This window comes from Mesitornis unicolor, unplaced genomic scaffold, assembly GCF_000695765.1.
Source record: "Mesitornis unicolor isolate BGI_N332 unplaced genomic scaffold, ASM69576v1 scaffold8781, whole genome shotgun sequence".
Lineage (NCBI taxonomy): Eukaryota > Metazoa > Chordata > Aves > Mesitornithiformes > Mesitornithidae > Mesitornis > Mesitornis unicolor.
In genome coordinates this window covers 37,359-56,443 of record NW_010161651.1, presented here as the reverse complement: position 1 = coordinate 56,443, position 19,085 = coordinate 37,359, and the positions used below count along the sequence as shown (strand labels likewise).

At 38.3% G+C, this 19,085-nt stretch overlaps 1 protein-coding gene across 1 annotated transcript in view; it reads left to right on the top strand.

Annotated features, from left to right (window-relative positions):
• Positions 1-13,376, top strand: part of FAM135B (family with sequence similarity 135, member B) — a 14,412-nt gene extending 1,036 nt beyond the window's left edge. The window contains exons 2-9 of the mRNA XM_010193395.1: positions 325-2,398; positions 3,885-4,051; positions 5,285-5,376; positions 7,819-7,916; positions 8,179-8,330; positions 9,494-9,604; positions 12,065-12,178; positions 13,171-13,376. Of these exons, the coding sequence (XP_010191697.1) occupies positions 325-2,398; positions 3,885-4,051; positions 5,285-5,376; positions 7,819-7,916; positions 8,179-8,330; positions 9,494-9,604; positions 12,065-12,178; positions 13,171-13,376 (3,014 nt within the window). The remainder of the gene's footprint in view (positions 1-324; positions 2,399-3,884; positions 4,052-5,284; positions 5,377-7,818; positions 7,917-8,178; positions 8,331-9,493; positions 9,605-12,064; positions 12,179-13,170) is intronic.
• Positions 13,377-19,085: the final 5,709 nt, after the last annotated feature.

Genomic DNA, 19,085 nt, shown 5'->3' with positions numbered 1-19,085 from the left:
AGCAGGAATACAAAGAAGTATCAGTTCAATTTTGCTTACCTATGCTGTAGAAATCAGCAGTTCAAAGAAAATTATACTGAGGAAAGTATATTTTATTTATATTGTTTTCTTTAGCCTAAGTATAATTGTATAGTGAGTACAATTCTAGATAAAGGTACTCTGGCATTTGCATTTGTAATATACCTCTAATGTATGTGTAATTTATTTAATATAAAAATACATACCTTTTTAAGCCTTACAATAATTTTTCTAAGTCCCACATCACCTTGGGGTAATTTGTAGTGTTCTTGCAGGTACCACTTCTTTTTGTTTTCTTTCTTTCAGATCAGAATTTGGAAGTTTTCCCAGATTTTGAGGTTCCTGCAAATACCCAAATGGATGTAACAGATGAAAATGAAGATTTGACATCAAATGATGCCACTGGAGTAATGAAAGGAGACTTTGGTAAAGGTACTCTGGTAATACACACAGACAGGATAAATGGGAATCCCTCCTGCATGTACAGGTGTACTGAAGGTGCTGCTTCTACAGCTAAGGGTTTAAACCAGCACTCCACCTCTCAGGTATGTACAGTGAACAAAGAAGGCCAAAGGAAACACGAAAATATTTTTGTTTTGAGTAAGGAAACTACTTCTGACTCAGAGCCAGGCAATACAGAATGCACATCAGATGACTTTAAAACATCCGAGGAAGTTTTAATAAAAGACAATAGACTTGCAGCGGATGTTACCTATGAAGATATGGAACCTAGCAATAAGGATTCCCACAGAAGTGAGCCTGTGTTAATTGTCAGTGCTCAGTATGAGTGTGGAGCACGTGGAACCAATGGCTTGGAAGACAGGACTGAAAAACATGAAAAAACCAAATCTGGTCATCCTAAGAATCATTTCACTTCATCTGAGCTTGCACTGAATGAATTAACCAGTCTTGAAAAAACAGGAGATCCAGACACCAAGACTCTGCTCCCTGTTTTGAAAGCTTTGCCCACCCACAGCTTTGAAGTGAAATTGTTGACAAAGGAGCAACGAGGTGAGGAGTGTGAAGATTTTACCCAGATGTCAGGGGTTATAAAGAGATCCTCCTCTATAATATCTGATTCAGGCATTGAAAGTGAACCAAGCTCAGTGGCATGGTCTGATGCTCGTAGCCGGGCACTGGAGCTGCCCAGTGATCGAGAGATCCTGCACCACTTGGTACGGAGACACGCCATCCACCGAAATTCCCTGGAGGGTGGCCACACAGAAAGCAATACCAGCTTACCCAGTGGGATCCAAGCATCGCTCACATCCATTAGCTCTTTGCCCTTTGAGGAAGAGGAGAGGGAAGTGGAGCTTACCAAGCTGACCAAATCTGTCTCAGCTCCTCAGATCAGTAGCCCAGAAGAGCCTACAGAGGAGGTGGACATATCAAAACATAGAGAAGCAACCTCAGGATATTCAGGAGGAAAGTTAACAAGTTGCATGGAAACGGAGGTTGGAGACGGACAATTAGTTGTGGACTTTTCTGGGTGTCAAATCACCACTGAAAGTGGACAAATAGAACCAAGAGGACATCCCAAGCCTTCTAACATACACAGTAGCAGTAACACTGAGTTACAAGAGGAGGAGGAGAAAGAAGGTTTTTCAGAGACTTACTGTAGTTTGGAAAGTTCAAGACTACCTGTTTGTCCAAAGCAGCTCAGAGATAATGTCTCTGAATGTCAATCACTGGAGACCAGTGGTGAGTGCAGCTTAAAAACACCAAGGGCTTGTAATTACTTGGACAAAAATATAGATAAGTTTGATACATGCATCAAGGATCCAAAGGATGAACTTAAGCCAGACAGTTTAAAAATACAACAAAGTTTCTACTCCAGTAGCGGAACTTCAGGAAAAGAAAGTTTATCACAAAGCATAAAGCTGGTACCAGATTTTTGCTATCCTGTTCCAGCTCCTTCGGAGACCTCAACTGAATTTGGCTCAGTGCAAGGAGAGTGTGGTAGCTCTCTTGCTGATGAGAGCCCAGCAGCATATGCAGAAATGCAAGGGTTACAAGAAATTGAGCTCAATGACTCGCTTGCCTCCGGAGATCCTGCAACAGAATCCCACCAGGCTGAATATTCTCAGGAACCTGAGAGTCAAGAGCATAAACCTCTGGCTAATGGCACTGGGTTTCATTTGGCAACGACGGAGGGAGTAGCACTGGAAAGCAGAAAGGCTGTTGATGTGGTCAACCTGTCCGTCTCTTGCACAGCTACGTGTCTTCCCTTTTCTTCTGTGCTCAAAGAGACTCCTGCTATGGTCGGCTTCTCTGCAAAGCAGGCTGCCTTCCCCATCACACGCCAGCCTCTGGGCTCTTTTGGAGTTGTCTCTTCGAATTCAAATGAAGTGGAAGAAGAGACCAATGAAAGGATGCTGAAGTAAGGCTATCTAATTACTTTCTTCCTTAGTGTTACTATAATGCCAAGACACCCTGACAAAGTTCAGGGCCCTAATACAGTAAGCATAGGGTATGCTTGCATTTAGAGACATCCAAAATAAATGATCAAAATAGACAAATGGTTTATATAGAATAAAAAATTACATAGACAGGAAGGATGAAAACACAGAGAGACCAGGATCATCAAAGACATTAGATCCTTAATCCTTATGAAAATCAGTAAGATTTAGGTGTCTAAATAGTGTTTAAGATCTGCCCCTTCTTCATGAAGTCAAGGTTACCCAGACTTGGGTACTGATCACAGGTAGTCGGTTCACTATGGGAGTGCCATAACTTGTTTTTCTCTTATGCGTAAATAAATGTACTCATTAAATAAACTATGAAGCAGGAGCACAGATTGGCTGGTAGGGTCTCAGCTTCAGCTTCTCAAACTGGAAAAATGGGAGAATTGGCATCCTGGGTAGCTGAAGAAGAGGCAGTAACTTTTTTCTTGCTTCATTGCCCATAGCAAAAGTGCCACCTTGTGGACTTAGTTTCACACTGGTCCATTTCACAGATTGACATGATAGAACATACATACTTCTGGTATATTCTGGTGTCTCTGCTGTTCTGAAAGAAAACAGAAGCATGGGAATTTCTCAATCCATCCCTGATGGTTGGACTTGATGATCTTAAAGGTCTTTTCAAACTAAAACCATTCTATGATAACTGCCCAAAATGTTGGCACTCTCCATGTGCATTCATTTCCTACCCGAGGCTCTATTTTAATTTTTTATAAAGCATCTTGAGTTTGATTTTATAGACCTTGCTGTAAGTCCTGCTTAATCTAAGTAGACAATTTGCTCCTTTTTTGTAAAGCGGAATGTGTAAGCATATATTCACACACATGAATCCGGGGCCTCCAGGTCTATGGAGTGAATCATAGAAACATAGAATGTATTGGTTGGAAGAGACCTTTAAAGATCATCTAGTCCAACCCCAAAAAGAGCCTGAAACCAACCAAAAAAAATATCTGCCATATGAAGTGCCTCCTTAAACTCCCAGCCTGAGGAATGGGGAGAACAACTCCTACCAGTTCATAAATGCATCTGATGCTAGCAAAATGATACAGTTTTCGTTTCAGTATCTATACAGCTAATGATGTTGTTAGGATGCAGAATTGCTAATTCTGTATCTTACTGTTATGGACCACTATAAGACTATTTTCTGTAAGTCATTTATTCCTCTGACAGATGTGAGGTGCTAAAGGGCTTTAGGTTCTCCCTGTATGTAGCCAAATCACTCAGAAACAGATTTTCTTCCCTGCATCCTGATTTCTTTCAATGAGAATAGATAAAGAATTGTATTCAGGTCTCTACTTGAAAGTTGCAAACGTAGCTTCCTGAAGATGCCAGCTTCTCATTTCTAGTTTGAAGGTTTGTTGTTGAACACCCAGTTCTACTGTGATTAATTAATGTATTCTCCAGTTTTTATCAGGCCAAAGAAAATTTTAAAAAAGAAATGAAGATTGAAGGATTTCTGTACAGTGACTTATCCGTACTAGCTTCTGATATCCCATATTTTCCACCAGAGGAAGAGGAAGAAAATTTGGAAGATGGAATTCACCTGGTTGTCTGTGTCCATGGATTGGATGGTAAGGCCAGAAGAAATTGCTGTTTGCAGGTTATTTTGGTATAAACAGAAAAAAGGACCTCTGTTCAGCATGTATGAAAGAACAGATAGTCTTAAGGAAAGTGTCTATCTTAGCTAAGTGTTTGGTCCTTATTATATTATTCAGTCCATTGCAATAAAGGATCTAGAAGAATATTAAATATTTGTTTTAAGATATTGCTGCTGCAACTTTTTGTTGTTTTTTAGACAGAAAAATAAAAGCACATCAGTCCTTCTGTCTACAAGAGGAGTACATTACAATAACTCATCTTTCTGCAGATGCCTGGTTATTTTTCACTATGTCACTAGAATGAAAACATTATTTAACCCCCACACTCACGCTGTTATAGAGTAGGTAGTAGATGTCTTTGGAAAGTGGGAGAATAAAAACTATTATTAATTGTAGAGGAAACATGGCCTGGATTTTTTTACGTGCATGGTTTCTAAGCAGAAAACAGATACATTAAAATTGAAACTTTTCTTGAAAAATTGTTAATATCAATGGGAAATATGTAGATTTTAACCCTGAAATTGCAGAGAAAGAAAGATAGAGACTGAAATCTCAGGCATTCTCAGAAAAATGTGAAACAAACTCCCTGGCTTGAGCAAGGACCCTTTACTGTTCACCATACAGTGGCAGTACCTCCTTTTCCAGTCAAACACTTCAGAAGACCTTGGAACTTCCTTGCATGGAATTGGCCACCTCCCAAATATATATGTATTATTCATACATATATTATTAATATGAATATATTATTTCAGCGTTGTATGTGAATACAGAGAGGCAGGCTACTCTGCATCTGAAGGCACAGCCCTATACCCCAGCACACGTGCTGAGGTCCCTGGCAGGGCTGTGATGTCCCCCAGGGAGTCTCACCAGCTGCGAAGTTGGAAGAACAGATCTCAGCTTTTAGTCTTTTTGTCTTACCACTGCTCAGCAGAGTTATTCTGGGCCAGATCTTTGCCCTTTTGTCCCCCCATTTATGCAGTCCCCAGCAGCAGGAGGTCAGGTCCAGCCTTACGATGCTCAGGCTGTGGGTATTCTTGCTCTCCCACTGTTTCAAAGCATGATCCTATGGTGTGGTGAGCTGTCTTAGCAACACTTAGCAAGAGCTTCCTGGTGTTAAGGTTTGTAGGAAGTGGAATGTATTAAACTGACTCTGTATTAGTTATTTTTCTCTTGAATTACATCTTATAAAGTACCATTTATTTCTAGGTAACAGTGCGGATCTGCGTCTGGTAAAGACTTTTATAGAACTGGGACTCCCTGGTGGAAAACTGGACTTCCTAATGTCTGAAAGAAATCAGGTAGAACAGAGCTAATGTCTGTCAGTCTTTAGAACTGCTACAAGCTGTTGCCATTGCTGAAACAAAGCCTTCAGTAAAGCTTTTTCACCATCTGAATGAATCAAAAGCACTGAGGAATTCAGGGAATTTAAGGTGATATTTAGTGCAAAGACCTGATCTTGTTCCTGTCTAATTTGATGGGGTATTCAAACCCACCAGAAAATATTCCTAGCATTAATGGCAAAGTCAACGACATTAGCACTTACAGGATTAGATATTAGAAGAAGTAAATTTATTTATGCTGAGAGTTTGCAAACTTAGCAGCCTGGTGCCTCTGCTAGGTGACTGAGCACCAATGGAAAGCGGCAAGTTTAGGGATGCTAAATTCTCTGGAGGATGTGGAGTATCCAGCAGGAGTTTTCAGCTTCCTTTGCTGCTGATTTATTTCCTTGAATGATAAAGAAATGTCTTCCAGAAAAATTCATTGCTAGTCTAGGCAGAGAAACAGGAATGAATTCTGTGCTTTGCTCTGCAGCGAACCCATATTTATGACACAGAGGCCTAACTTTATGCACAAGATAAGGATTTCTAGTGCCCAGTCATAAACATTATTCTGATTTATGAGCAGCTGAGAAACTTGAGTAGAAACTCTCCAACCTTCTTTGTTCAACAGCTTTTATATTTTGAAGTGGCCAGTCTGTGTCAGTCTCTGAACTTGCCACCTTCCAGTGCACATCTCTGTCAGCAGCAAACCTACACAGTGAATGTGAGCAAGATGAAAATATTAAGATCACTTCAGACTTGCATCAAAGCCCCTTCTCATGTTTGCAGAGGATGAAACATCATACAACATTGTTCAGAGCCCATAATGGGAACTTTTAGTGCTCTTATAGTCTGGGAAGTTGAGGAAATTCCTATGCCACTGGAAACAGGACCCATGTTGTTTGATGACTGTTTGCATCCTGTAAAGCTTTCTGTCATGCCTCTTTTCCCCACTGGTAGAATCACACTGAATACAAGTCCCTTTTTTTAGGAATTCATTTGTCATACATTTGACAAGCTCTGTCAGGCTGAGATGATACTAGAAGATGGAGCTGTAACCAGGTGAAATATGATGCTCCGTGTGTTTTGTTTATGATTAACGTCCAGGCTGGTATTCTTCCAGTTTTAAACAACCTGAAAGATTTGGGATAATGAGGATAGGAGGAAATAATTAGTTTTCAGCAAAGATAAAACCAACAGACAGGAGGTTAGTGCAATGTTGTAGTTTATGAGAACATTTATTTTAAGGCCGTATTGCAAAGTGAATATGCTCATGTTTTCCTTTGCAAGAGCTGCAATTAGCAAGATGAGTTGTGTCACAAAAGCATTAATTACTGATATATTTGCTCTGAAAAGCTGTTCCAACATGTGATTATTGTTTTTGTGGCATCTCGTTAGTTACAAATTTGATTTAGAGTCCTGTTGGATTGCCAAATGACACGGTTCTGAATAAGATCTGCCTGCAGTTGTATAGACTGGACAATATATTATTTGTTTTGCAGTGCTGTTGCAAACAACAAATTGTTTGTCTCTCTCTAGAACTCATTCTCTTACTGATAACTGTTGAATAACAAACACATGGCATTTCATTAAGATGGCCAAATAATTTTGTGATTGCACATCAGCAGTGTATAATGCTGTAAATTATTTTATTGTAATAATCTGTTAAATTCCATGTGCAGAGTATGGTCTTTAAAGTGGCTGAGCATCAGCAGTTTCAATTCAGGCTGCTTTAACATCATACTTATGACTCTGGAATCACGCAGTGTAATATTGTTAATCTTACTATTAACAAATTGTATGTCCAGGTTTATCCCATCATGACATATGCTGAAGTTAGAGGCACAGTTGGTAAAGAATAGGAACAACAACGAGAGTAATTTAATCCCCTTAAAGTATGGATTACCTTCTAGAGGGCCATATTTCCATGCTCTACAAAGTTTAAGGTTACTGTAGTCCTAATTTGAATCCTCAGGTTTTATACTTGAAGCTAAAAGACACAATATAGGCTCAAAGAGATGCTATGGCAGAAAATTTTGCCTTATGTACAAGCTCAAGGAAGACAGCGAATATCCACATGGGCTATAATGATGGCTATGAAACCTATACTGACCCATGGTATTGTTGTTACTCTTGATACTATGTGAGATAGAAAATACTTGAACCTGAATAAGTTTGCAATATTAGTTGGAAGCTATTTGCTAATAAACTTAAAGTGAAACTTCATGACTGTTTTCAAAGGAGAACTTCAATACTGTACAAGTACCTGGAGACAGAAAAATCCTCCCTCCTTCCTCCTTGAGAATATATAAAGAAAAATTGGACTGGTTATGTTTTTGTTTGCAATTTACTTTGAAACTAACGTCAGTCTCCAATAAGTGCAATATATTTTATTCATTGACTCATTCAATTTTTCACCAGACTGATACTTTTGCTGATTTTGATACAATGACTGACCGATTATTGGATGAAATTATTCAGCATATCCAATTGTACAACCTCTCCATATCCCGAATAAGGTAAGTGATCTGACAGTTAATAGTCTGTAACTGTTTGAGTTACGTGTGCAACATTCAGTGAAATGACCATTGAATCAGTAAGATGAATTTTGACATTGTTATAGATGAAAGAGTATATACCAGGCTGAAAAAAATGTGAAATTGTAACTAAAGAATGTTACTGAAAGAGTTCCCCACAAAAACAATTTCTGCCACCCTTATGTTTAATTTAAATATAATACAGATGGCCTTTGTGTTAATGTAACTCTTTCTTTCCCAACAGTTTTATTGGACATTCACTTGGTAACGTCATTATTCGATCTGTACTAACTCGTCCCAGGTTTCGCTATTACCTCAACAAGTTACATACCTTCCTGTCCCTTTCTGGGCCTCACCTGGGAACCCTTTACAACAACAGTACGTTGGTTAGTACAGGTAAGAGTTCCTGGGAAAGCCATGGCTGGCTGAAGTCCATGGCAGAGTGCAATAACATGGAGCTTGCAATAACATGGAGGTTGCAATAACTCATAACAACATGACTTGTACACTAAAGCTGTGGAAAATATTTCCTGAAGACTTCAAATTTACACTTACTTATTGAGCCAGCAATATGCCCTTGTGGCCAAGAAGGGTGTATTAGAAGAGGTGTGGTTAGTAGGTCAGAGAGGTTCTCCTTCCCCTCTACTCTGCCCTGGTGAGACCACATCTGGAATGTTGTGTTCAGTTCTGGGCCCCTCAGTTCAAGAAGGACAGGGAACTGCTGGAGAGAGTCCAGCGCAGAGCCACAAAGATGATTGAGGGAGTGGAGCATCTCCCTTATGAGGAGTGGCTGAGGCAGCTGGGTCTTTTTAGCTTGGAGGAGACTGAGGGGTGACCTCATTAATGTTTATAAATTTATAAAGGGCGAATGTCAGGAGGAAGAAGCCAGGCTCTTCTCTCTGATGTCCAATGATAGTACAAGGGGAAATGGGAGCAAGTAGGAGCATAGGAGGTTCCATGTGAATATAAGGTGAAACTTCTTTACTGTGTGGATGACAGAGCACTGGACCAGGCTGCCCAGAGAGGTTGTGGAGTCTCCTTCTCTGCAGACATTCAAAACCCACCTGGATGTGTTCCTGTGTGACCTGGTCTGGGTGATCCTGCTCTGGCAGGGAGGTTGGACTGGATGATCTTTTGAGGTGCCTTCCAACTCCTAATATTCTGTGATTCTGTGATACACAGAAAAAGTTGCAATGAGAAGGGTTAACGCTATCTACTACAACGTCCAGCCCAGTGCTCCCAGGAAAATCCAGAGGTGTGCAGCAGTGAGAGATTACCTTGCTTACACTGTATTTTTCCACTTCTTTCTATGCTGCCAATAAAGAGAGAAATGTTCAAGGCTGAAAAAGACAGAGTGCTATGAGAATGGAAGGTCCCACAATTCACCCTTCCTGAGTATTTTCTCTACCATGACATGAATGATCTGATGATTAGCAGTATAAGAGGAAACAAAGATTATGTTGAGTTACAGTGTTACCCTTACTGTAGGCAGATATCCTTAATCCACTTGTTTGATATTTATCAAACAGGATAAAAATACACACTGATTCTCATTCCAGGGCTATGGCTCATGCAGAAGTTGAAAAAGTCAGGGTCACTTTTGCAACTGACCTTCAGGGACAATGCGGATCTGCGCAAGTGTTTCCTCTACCAGCTCAGCCAAAAAACGGGTGAGTAGGGCTTGATATGGCTGTGTGAACATCAAGGGCTATTCCAAAGGATTGTGCTGGACTGCCATGTGAAGGGAGTAAAGGAAATCTGCATTTTTTTAATGATCTTTCTTTAAACACTCTTGCTTTCAAACAGGGCTGCTCTGTCTAAAATCTAGCATCTATTCTATCTGGGTCTTTTTTCTGTGCCAGTTATCAGTGAATATATTTGCTAAACTGTTAGCACTCAATAAGACCTTCATGCTGTAGTAAATATGCACCTAAGTTTATATTCTGCAAGCAAGAAATATCATTCTTGACAGGCCACCATTGCTTAGTTTATACTACTAGATGAAAACCATTTTTCCCTTTTTATTATTTTTTTGAAGTTTAACATGTCTTGTCTCCAAGAAATATGACTTTGTGAGATGAAGAGCAAATTTTATTTATGTCTATTGTGACATCCTTTTACTACAGAGAAAGATGTATGGCCTCACACTGTAAAAATGATGTCTACATAGAAATCTTTTTACCCCTTCCTCAGTCTGTCATGAATAAATGAAATAAATCAGGCTTTTCTTAAGAAAAGAAAGCAAGCATGATCCTTCTGTTCAAGCAAATGCTTTCCTTTAAGAGTTATTTTTAATACTGTGTGTAAGCAAACTAGTGCTAAGTATGTAGCCACAAGGTCACTACTTGATAATTATTTTTTTATCATAGTACATTGCTAATAGGAAACAAAGACTATATTAAGATAAATAGAACTTCTTAATTCTTAGTCTGGCAGACACAAAGCTGTTTAATAATTTTATGAACAAACTACATTGCATAATCAATGAGAGAAAGCTGCTATATTTTGGATTATTTTAATTTCCTTATTTCAATTTTCTCTTTGATTTTCTGGCTCTCATTTCTGTGGAGTACAGTTGATGTCTGCTTTATTACTGTCAAGTTCAAATAAAATTGAGTCAACACAGAAAGTTTACATCGTAACTTCCTAAACAAAGAATTCCTAAGCACGTGTTGTGAGTCAAAGTAATTTGTTGTCTGTTAGCTGGGTAGATAGGCTGTAAATGAAGATTTTGTACCTGCAAAAGCAGAAAGCAGAAATGTAAATGTGAAGAGGGTTGTCTATAAAGTCATAACCATCCAGGTAGATGCTTAGGTGAAGCATCTAAAGAGGTAGGTAGGTCCAAATGTGAATATAGTAGCTGGCATACTCAGTCAAAATAGAGGTGCCCCTATTCTAGCACCCTGCTCCCAAAAGTAGTTGAGAGAATCTACAGAGGTAAAAATATCAGAAACAGTGTCGTGCCTACTTTCCCAGATAACTCTTTGAGTCTCCAGCAATTTCTGACTTCATTCATAAAGTAGAAGTCCCTGCTACTTTTCAGTCTCTTTAAATGTTCCCTGTGCTTGTGTCTTGAATGAAAAAATAAAACCTATTACCTACTGAACCTCTTTACATAAGATTTTAGATGTGGTAATGCTCACTGTTGCTTCTCCTACCTTTTACCTCAGACTGAAGTCACAAACTCAGTTGGTTTGATTGCACAAGAATAAAATGATAGATAGCTTCAGCCAGGCTTAGTAAAGGTAGCCAGGAGGACTTTTCTTTGTGGTGGTGATGGTCAACTTGTCTATGAAAATCTAGAGATCAAAGGACTTGCTTCTGGGCTACTTTCCCATAATGGTGAGGGAAAAATTAAGATCAAACCCACAGCTCTTCTGAGTTCAGGATACTCTCTGGACTAGTAGACTAGATCATCTGTGTCCATTTTCCTACTTTTCTGCTCCATGTGGATGATGGCTGTCTCAAGAGACCACAGACAAGACAAACAGTGGGGCCTTGTTTCTACAGTCCATCAGTGGCCCTGATGCCTCCAGGGAAGAGGGAGGATTCCTGGTTTCTAGTCCATGTACCAGTAGTGTGCATTTGTCAAGGGACTGCTGAATGCAGGGACTGGATCCCAAGGCTCCCTCAACACTGAGGTAGTAGTATGACATCACAGCAGTGAACTTGGTTCCTCTTCTGTTCCCTCTTTCTCTTGTGTTTGAAAATTGTACTAATTTGTTGCATTATATTTGAATGTGAATCCCATTCCTGTAAACACGTATTTATCCAAAATGACTCATTGACTGTAGCTGGGCTGCACACATGTTTCCAGTGTTTAGAGGCATAAATATTTTCAAGATTAAGGTTTTGATCAAACCCCCTATTCGAACAGAGACAGTTCTTGCATTTTTGTTGACATAAAATTAACCTGTGTTGCTAAGCAACAATTAGTTTGCAGAAGCAGAAGAAATGGGTTTAAGCTATTATGAATCTTTTTAAGCTTATGTTGCATGTTTTAATTATTATAACCTATTTTGCACTCTATATTTTAAATGTGTTTAAACATGAAGTAGTCATGCTGACACTGTATGTGTTCTTATCACTGTGCATCCTTTTAATAAATGCGTTTAATGTATTTGCCACAGGTCTTCAGTACTTCAAAAATGTTGTGTTAGTGGCCTCGCCCCAAGACAGATACGTACCCTTCCATTCAGCAAGAATAGAAATGTGCAAAAATGCACTTAAGGACAGACACACAGGTACGTTTAAGACCCTTTCTATATTTACGAATCTTTTGAGGAGTTGTGTTTTTGTGTAACTGAGGTCATTGCATTAGAAGGGTTTTTCATCAGCATGATGAAAACTCAAATGTTTATCTGATAAGGAAGAAGGTGTCATCTTCCCACAGGAAATGACAGAAATCAATAAAAGAAGCTTTTTAAGAAGCTTTGCCTGATGAAAACAAATTTCAATCAGGTCATAATCAAAGGTTTCTTACTGCTTCTTACTGATCCCTCTAATTTATTTTTTTTAACGATGATAATAGAAATAGCTCTTGACAATGTTTGTCCGTATTCTACTGATTTACTAGTATTGTCCTACCTGTGTTTCACATAATGAAATCTCTCTCAGCAAATCCAAAGTCAGGGAGTTTTTCCCTTTGTTTTCACAGGTGTTTGGATGACTGCCAGGTAATTTAAGTGGCAGATCTAAAATCATATTGGTTTGTAATAAAATCTGTTAAGCGCATCAGGAGTCATGCCATCAGAGATTGGCAAATGTAAATCATTTATGCATACGAGTTTCCTGAGCCATTGTTCTTGCCCTATAAACTCCTTGACTATCTGCATGATATCCTTCCTGCGTCTTTCCCAGAGAAACCGAAATGGAGATCTATGTCTTGCCAGACACATTTGCATTTGAATACATGGGCAGCGTGAGTCCAATCCTCTTCCCCTAAAGGAAACAAGAGCATTTCCTTCCACCACAGAGGAAGTAAGACTAAATGTTGAAGAGTGTCCCACTTTTCATACTAACAGCTTCAGCAGACCTCTTCAGATGATGGCCAGTGCCTCCATTGGATTAACAGCATCTTGGCACTTGGCAGGTCTTTGAAATGGACTTCTATCTCTTGCATTTTGGCCTTACTTCCATTTTCCTTCTCATTGTGGCTGTAATTAAGTGGTACTGAAAGGAAAAAGGAGATCTGGCAGTTTTGGCATGTAGGTGTGACATTTAAACTCTTTTGCAGGTCCTGTTTATGCAGAAATGATTAACAACCTGCTTCAGCCTTTGATTGGGGCGAAGGACTGCACTTTGATCAGACACAATGTGTTCCACGCTCTGCCGAACACCGCCAACACATTGATAGGCCGGGCTGCCCACATCGCCGTGCTGGACTCTGAACTTTTCCTGGAGAAGTTTTTCCTGGTGGCAGGACTCAACTACTTCAAATAGTGCCTGAAGTATGGTGTAACAGAGGCAACCCTTTTCATTCAGTGGAGGAGAATCCCTTAGCCAGAAGAGTGCAGTGTTAGAAATGAAATCAGGTGGGACTTTCAAACTCTCCATTCCCATTTCTGTTTCAGAAAATCAAGTGCTATGGCTTTAAGGCGTTCAAGCTTCCAAATATTGGTGCTTTTGGAAGAAATAAATATTCCTCTTCAGTTTCTATGTTCTTTGTCCACATAAAGACATGAGCCACTTCTGAAGTACAGAATCAGAATAAGAAGGCTAATTGTCTAAATGTGATTGGACTAATATGGTTTTCATTTCTCCTGAATATTAATCCAGGAACTTGGCTGTCCTTGATTTAATGCTTATTTACGTATTAACCAAGCTATACATTTGTAGCACTTTTGGGGTAGTTAACACAAGAGGAAACAAACATATATGAACTCAGGTTAAAACCTCCTTTGTGATGAACTGAAAAGTTTAAAAACATCTACGAAAATGTTAATGTTTCCATTTGTGGAAAGAAAATATTTGGATGGTTCCATTACTGGTAATAATTTGTAACATACCCACATTCAGATAATGGAAAGGAGTGAAATATTTAATATAGAATGAAGAAATCTTGGTTTTTGTCTTTAAAAAAGAAAACAAACAACTTTAAGTTGGGAAGAATTTTGTTCAAGTTAGAAGCTGCCAAACCAAGAGGAGTCTGTTGGATTAATTGTAAAATATCAGTGGCATCCGTTAACATTTCTTCTGTTTACATTTGCAGAGGATCATTATTGTACTTGTTATAATGTTAGAGGTACAATTTTTACTTTTACATTTGTATCCAAGTACATTTACCCTAACAAATTTTTATTTTTTTTTAATTTTATCACTCTGATATGAAATTCAAAATCTAGATGGTAATACCCATAAAAAAAGCAATCAGATGAAAATAAGCTCGAGACACAGAGTTGTAAGGTTTGTGGAAAGCTTAAAAAATATAAGGATGTGTTCTTAGGCTCCTCTGCAATGCTCTATTACTGCTTTAATAATGCCAATTTAGAGTGCTATATACAGTCTTAATTATTATATGGTTACAGCTGGTTGAAATATTTAAAACTTTATTCATACAAAGATATCCAAGTTGTTTTTAAGGGTTTAGAAAATAACCCATTTTTCACTTTTTCAGTTTTTTTTTTCAATTTTTAATTACAATTTTTATCAAAAAATTATCAGACTTTGACAAATTTCAATAAATTTCTATACATTTTCATACCATTTTGATAAATTTCCAATGCCACAGTGTTCTTTTCAAAAAGGGAAAGTGAATAATTCTTCATAATTATTTTTATTTGGAAGGCAGGCAAATTTTAATGCAAATATAATTTGTTCAAAAATATCGGTGACCAGCCCTCTTGTGACAAAAACTATAAAGAAATTATGAAGGTGGTTTCAGGTGTCAAGACTCTCATGAGTAAATTAAGATCAAGGTAGTGGAATTTTCTGAAATAAGAGAATTAAAAAAAAAAGAAAAAAACCTCACAGCCACAGGGAAATATTTGTACATCCAAAAAGTAGGGTGTTTTTTTTTTAATGAAGAAAAGTGGAAAGCCTACACAGATTTAGTTCAGAAAAAGAGTTGCTAGCAGACTGGTAAAGGCTGCTAAAGAGCAAAGCTGGTTTGATTATATAGGAATGTTTTTAAAATAGAAAGGAGAAAGAAGGAATATACAAAACGGTGAGATTAAGATAATCTGAAAATAGGAAAGTATATTATGCCTAAAAATCATCTGCCCCTCAAAGGCGCAGAAATTATATAGAAAAAGTTACGTGGGGGAGTTTCAATACTGACAATTTTTTAAAATACTAAATATTACCTCATTACTTGAATTAAATAGGTAGAATCTATTTTCTCCTTTTTTTTTCTCATTTTATGAATTGACAGTTTAAAGCTAAAAGCAGGATTTAACCAGTAAACAAATAAATTGTCAGGAATCAAGAACTTCTGGTTCCTGCTTCTTGTCTGGGAAGTCTTTATCACTTTTCAGCCTCAGCATTCTAGTGCCAGCTGCACTGACATGACACAGCTTACTTCTTCCTTGGTGAATTGTTTACAGGATTTTAAATATAATGGGACATGTAGGTTAAGCTGTTATACAGTGAAGTGGTTTTGAGCCACAGATATGAACTTCTAAGTAGTATGTGAGAAACAAGAATGAAGAACAATTTCCAAACATCTGTGGGCTTCAGTGTGCTGTGTGAGGGTTGTCTCCTCTTTCAGAAAATGTTCAGGAGTCTGCCAACGGAAAATTCTGAAAAACATTTGGAAAAACTGGTACTGCTACCAGTGCTCTGACGAGTGGGCAAACATACCCAAAGGTTTCCATGCTTCTATACATATAATGTTTTCCTGTGGGTCAGAGTCTGATTTCAGAGCTGGAGTCGGTTTGTACATGTAGTCAGATTAGGTCCATACAACATGCTCCTTCTGGCATATGGCAGAGAGCTTCTGTGGAGCCTCAGAAGAATTTCAGAGATGCCATTCTTTTGAAATTATGAGACACAGACTTTATCTTCCTTATGCTGGCAGAACATTGTGGGAAATATTGGCAGTAATGGTCTAGCTGAGCATTCATTTTAAGAATAGTCTCCCCTTCCTTTTCTTCTTTTATTCTTTTTAATAGAATATTTTCTTCATAACAGCACTGAATAATGGAAATCTACTCTAATTGTGTAGACCACATTGCAAAGAAATCTTCATTGTCATTATAATATAAATACAATCTAAGTGGTTAGACTTCATCAAACTGTAGCAATCAACATTGACTTATTTTCAAAATTTTTGGTTTATATTTAAATATGTATAGAGAATTACCTTCAAACCAATAAGCAATGTAACTGCACAGTTAGCATCTTTGTTTCTGTCTGGACCTTTGGATTTGTAATGTATTGTTCTTTGACATAAAGCCTTTTAAAATACATTTCAATACATTACAGTATTGCTACAAGGATTTTGCTTCAAACTGCACAAGCTACTGTTAACTAGATATTTCCATGGGGGCAATGCTTAAATTCTTAATTGAGGCTCTCACATTCACAGAGGATAAGATAGTTTTTCAAGAACTTGGTCAGAGAAGTGGACAAACATGAGGTTTTTTTGTAGCTTGTCAATGCCCAGAGCCAGCTCTGGGCTTAATGTTAGCTGTAGAAAAATAATCAGAGGCCCAGCATTTGTGGACTGGATGACATCCCTAATTATTAACTGCTTGAAATAGTCCAGTGCAGGGCCACAAAGATGATTGAGGAAGTGGAGCATCTCCCTTATGAGGAGTGGCTGAGGGAGCTGGGTCTCTTTAGCTTGGAGAAGAGGAGACTGAGGGGTGACCTCATTCATGTTTATAAATTTGTAAAGGGTGAGTGTCAGGAGGAAGGAGCCAGGCTCTTCTCAGTGATAGCCAATGACAGGACAAGGGGCAATGGGAGCAAGCTGGAGCATAGGAGGTTCAATCTGAACATGAGGGAAAACTTTTTTACTATAGAGTGACAGAGCCCTGGCCCAGGCTGCCCAGAGAGGTTGTGGAGTCTCCTTCTCTGCAGACATTCAAAACCCGCCTGGACGCGTTCCTGTGTGACGTGGCCTGGTGATCCTGCTCTGGCAGGGGGGTTGGACTGGATAATCTTTTGAGGTCCCTTCCAACTCCTAATATTCTGTAATTATTAATTCTCCAGTTTTTCATACTTGGATGTAAGTTTTGACTGTACAGCTTGATCAAAAGCACACTGAAGTGTCAATTCAGCCTCCTTTAAAATTTGGCCAGAAATTCGTCTTCTCCTAACCTATAATGGGTGCCCATTTTCTCTTTAATGAAATTGTTGGTTTTTTTTTTCAAAATCGAGTTTGTCCACTGACAATAGTGGAAGTTGAAACTGCTTAGCTTTAAATATATTTATTCTAAAGTCTTGAAACCTAATCACAGAGCTTTGGAAATTACTAGCAGTAATACTGAGCATTATTTTACTTCAAAGCACTTCATAAATATCCATTGACCGATCCTCTTCACTGTTCCTTTGCCAGAGAAGAGCCACACTTAAAAGAGATAGCTATCATAAGACGATGTGAAAACTGAGAATTCAAGCCAAAGCTTTCATTAGAATTTTTAGGTTCCTCTGGTGCTTTTTGCTTGTTTAAAAAAGATCTCTTTCTTTCTACCTCTGCATTTGAAATAGTGAAGTGGTGATGCAGGAGAAAGGTGAGAACTTCTAATAACAGGGTCATAACCGTGTGAAGGTTTATGCAAATATCCCATGAAACTTTATATATAATGAATAGTCATGGGGGACTTCCTCAGCAGTCTCAACATGCCAATATGTGTCAGCCTAGCTGAACAATTATTTTCTTTCTGGACATAAATTTCCATTTAAAAATTATCATCAGAACAGTCTTACATATTTCACTCCAGCTAGTCATTTGGATGCTAATGGTCATGTCCATGGAGAACTCTTATGGAGTGTTTTGTTTTATTTCAATACATATGCTCAGCAATTTTGATGGTGAATGTTGTTAAGTAATTGACAATTCCTAGCTCAGAGTTTAATATTTATTTACCCTTGTCCCAAATTTCCAGTGTGTATTTAATAATTGACTTGTTTTCAGGTATAAATCAGTATAAATCCAGGTCTGTTGAAGTCACAGTTCAGTCTACCCATTCTTACTTAATGTAGTTGTTTTATGGCAAGCTGTAGTACCAGAGTCTCAGCAGCTTCATGAAATATAGCACAACTATGTGCACTCATCATCAATGAAGTAAAAACTAGTGCATTAATGTTTGGAGGCTTAAAAGACATATTTTGGAACTTTAGCTGCAGCTCACTTTTCTCTGGTTTGGTTTTGCCTTTTGGATCGAATATGACTACAGCAAGATTGTACCTTTTGCTCTTTTTTTGGTGATTCTAATGTTCTATCCTTACTTGTAAATGTACTTAAAATGTTCTATAACTTTGGTCCAGGTCATTCTGAAATAAATTACAAACCCTCAATACCTTTAAGAGTGCCACATATAGCTACACATTGACCTTCTTGCCACAGCAAATATTCAGTTGATAGTGTTTGCTTCAGAGGCTGTGAAGTCAAGGCAGATGTACATTCACAAATACATTCAGCACTGCCATTCTCCCTCTCTAGGCATGGTGCACCATGTTCGCACATTCATTCTAGTCAATTTTCTCAGCTTTTTCTGTGAGATCAGTAAAACACTTATTCAAACATATTAGGGATGACAGAGTTTTTTGTTTCAAAAGTAACTGCTGGAAGTATCCCAGAATAATTCCTTAGCAGGAATATCACGAACATCATAGTAAGGTCAGCTATGTCTTTGTCTTGCTGAGTCTTGAAAATGTCTGGTGATGGACATACTACAACTGCTCTGGATTACCTTTTCAACTGCTGTTCATCACTCCTAAGGAAAAAAAAAGTAAATAAAGAATCCAATTTGAACTTTCCAAGCTTCTACTTTTTGCTGTTACTTTTTATTATACCACCCTTTTATTCCACAGGGAAGACCTTGTTTCTGATGTGCTTGTAACTCCCTTTTCAATACTTGCAGACAGCTTTTCAATTGTCACTTGGTCTCTTCTTTGCAAGACTAAACATGCTGAACTCTCAGCCTCTCCTCAGAAAGCAGGTTCTTAGATGCCTCACCATTTTGGAAGCTTTTTCCTGAGCCC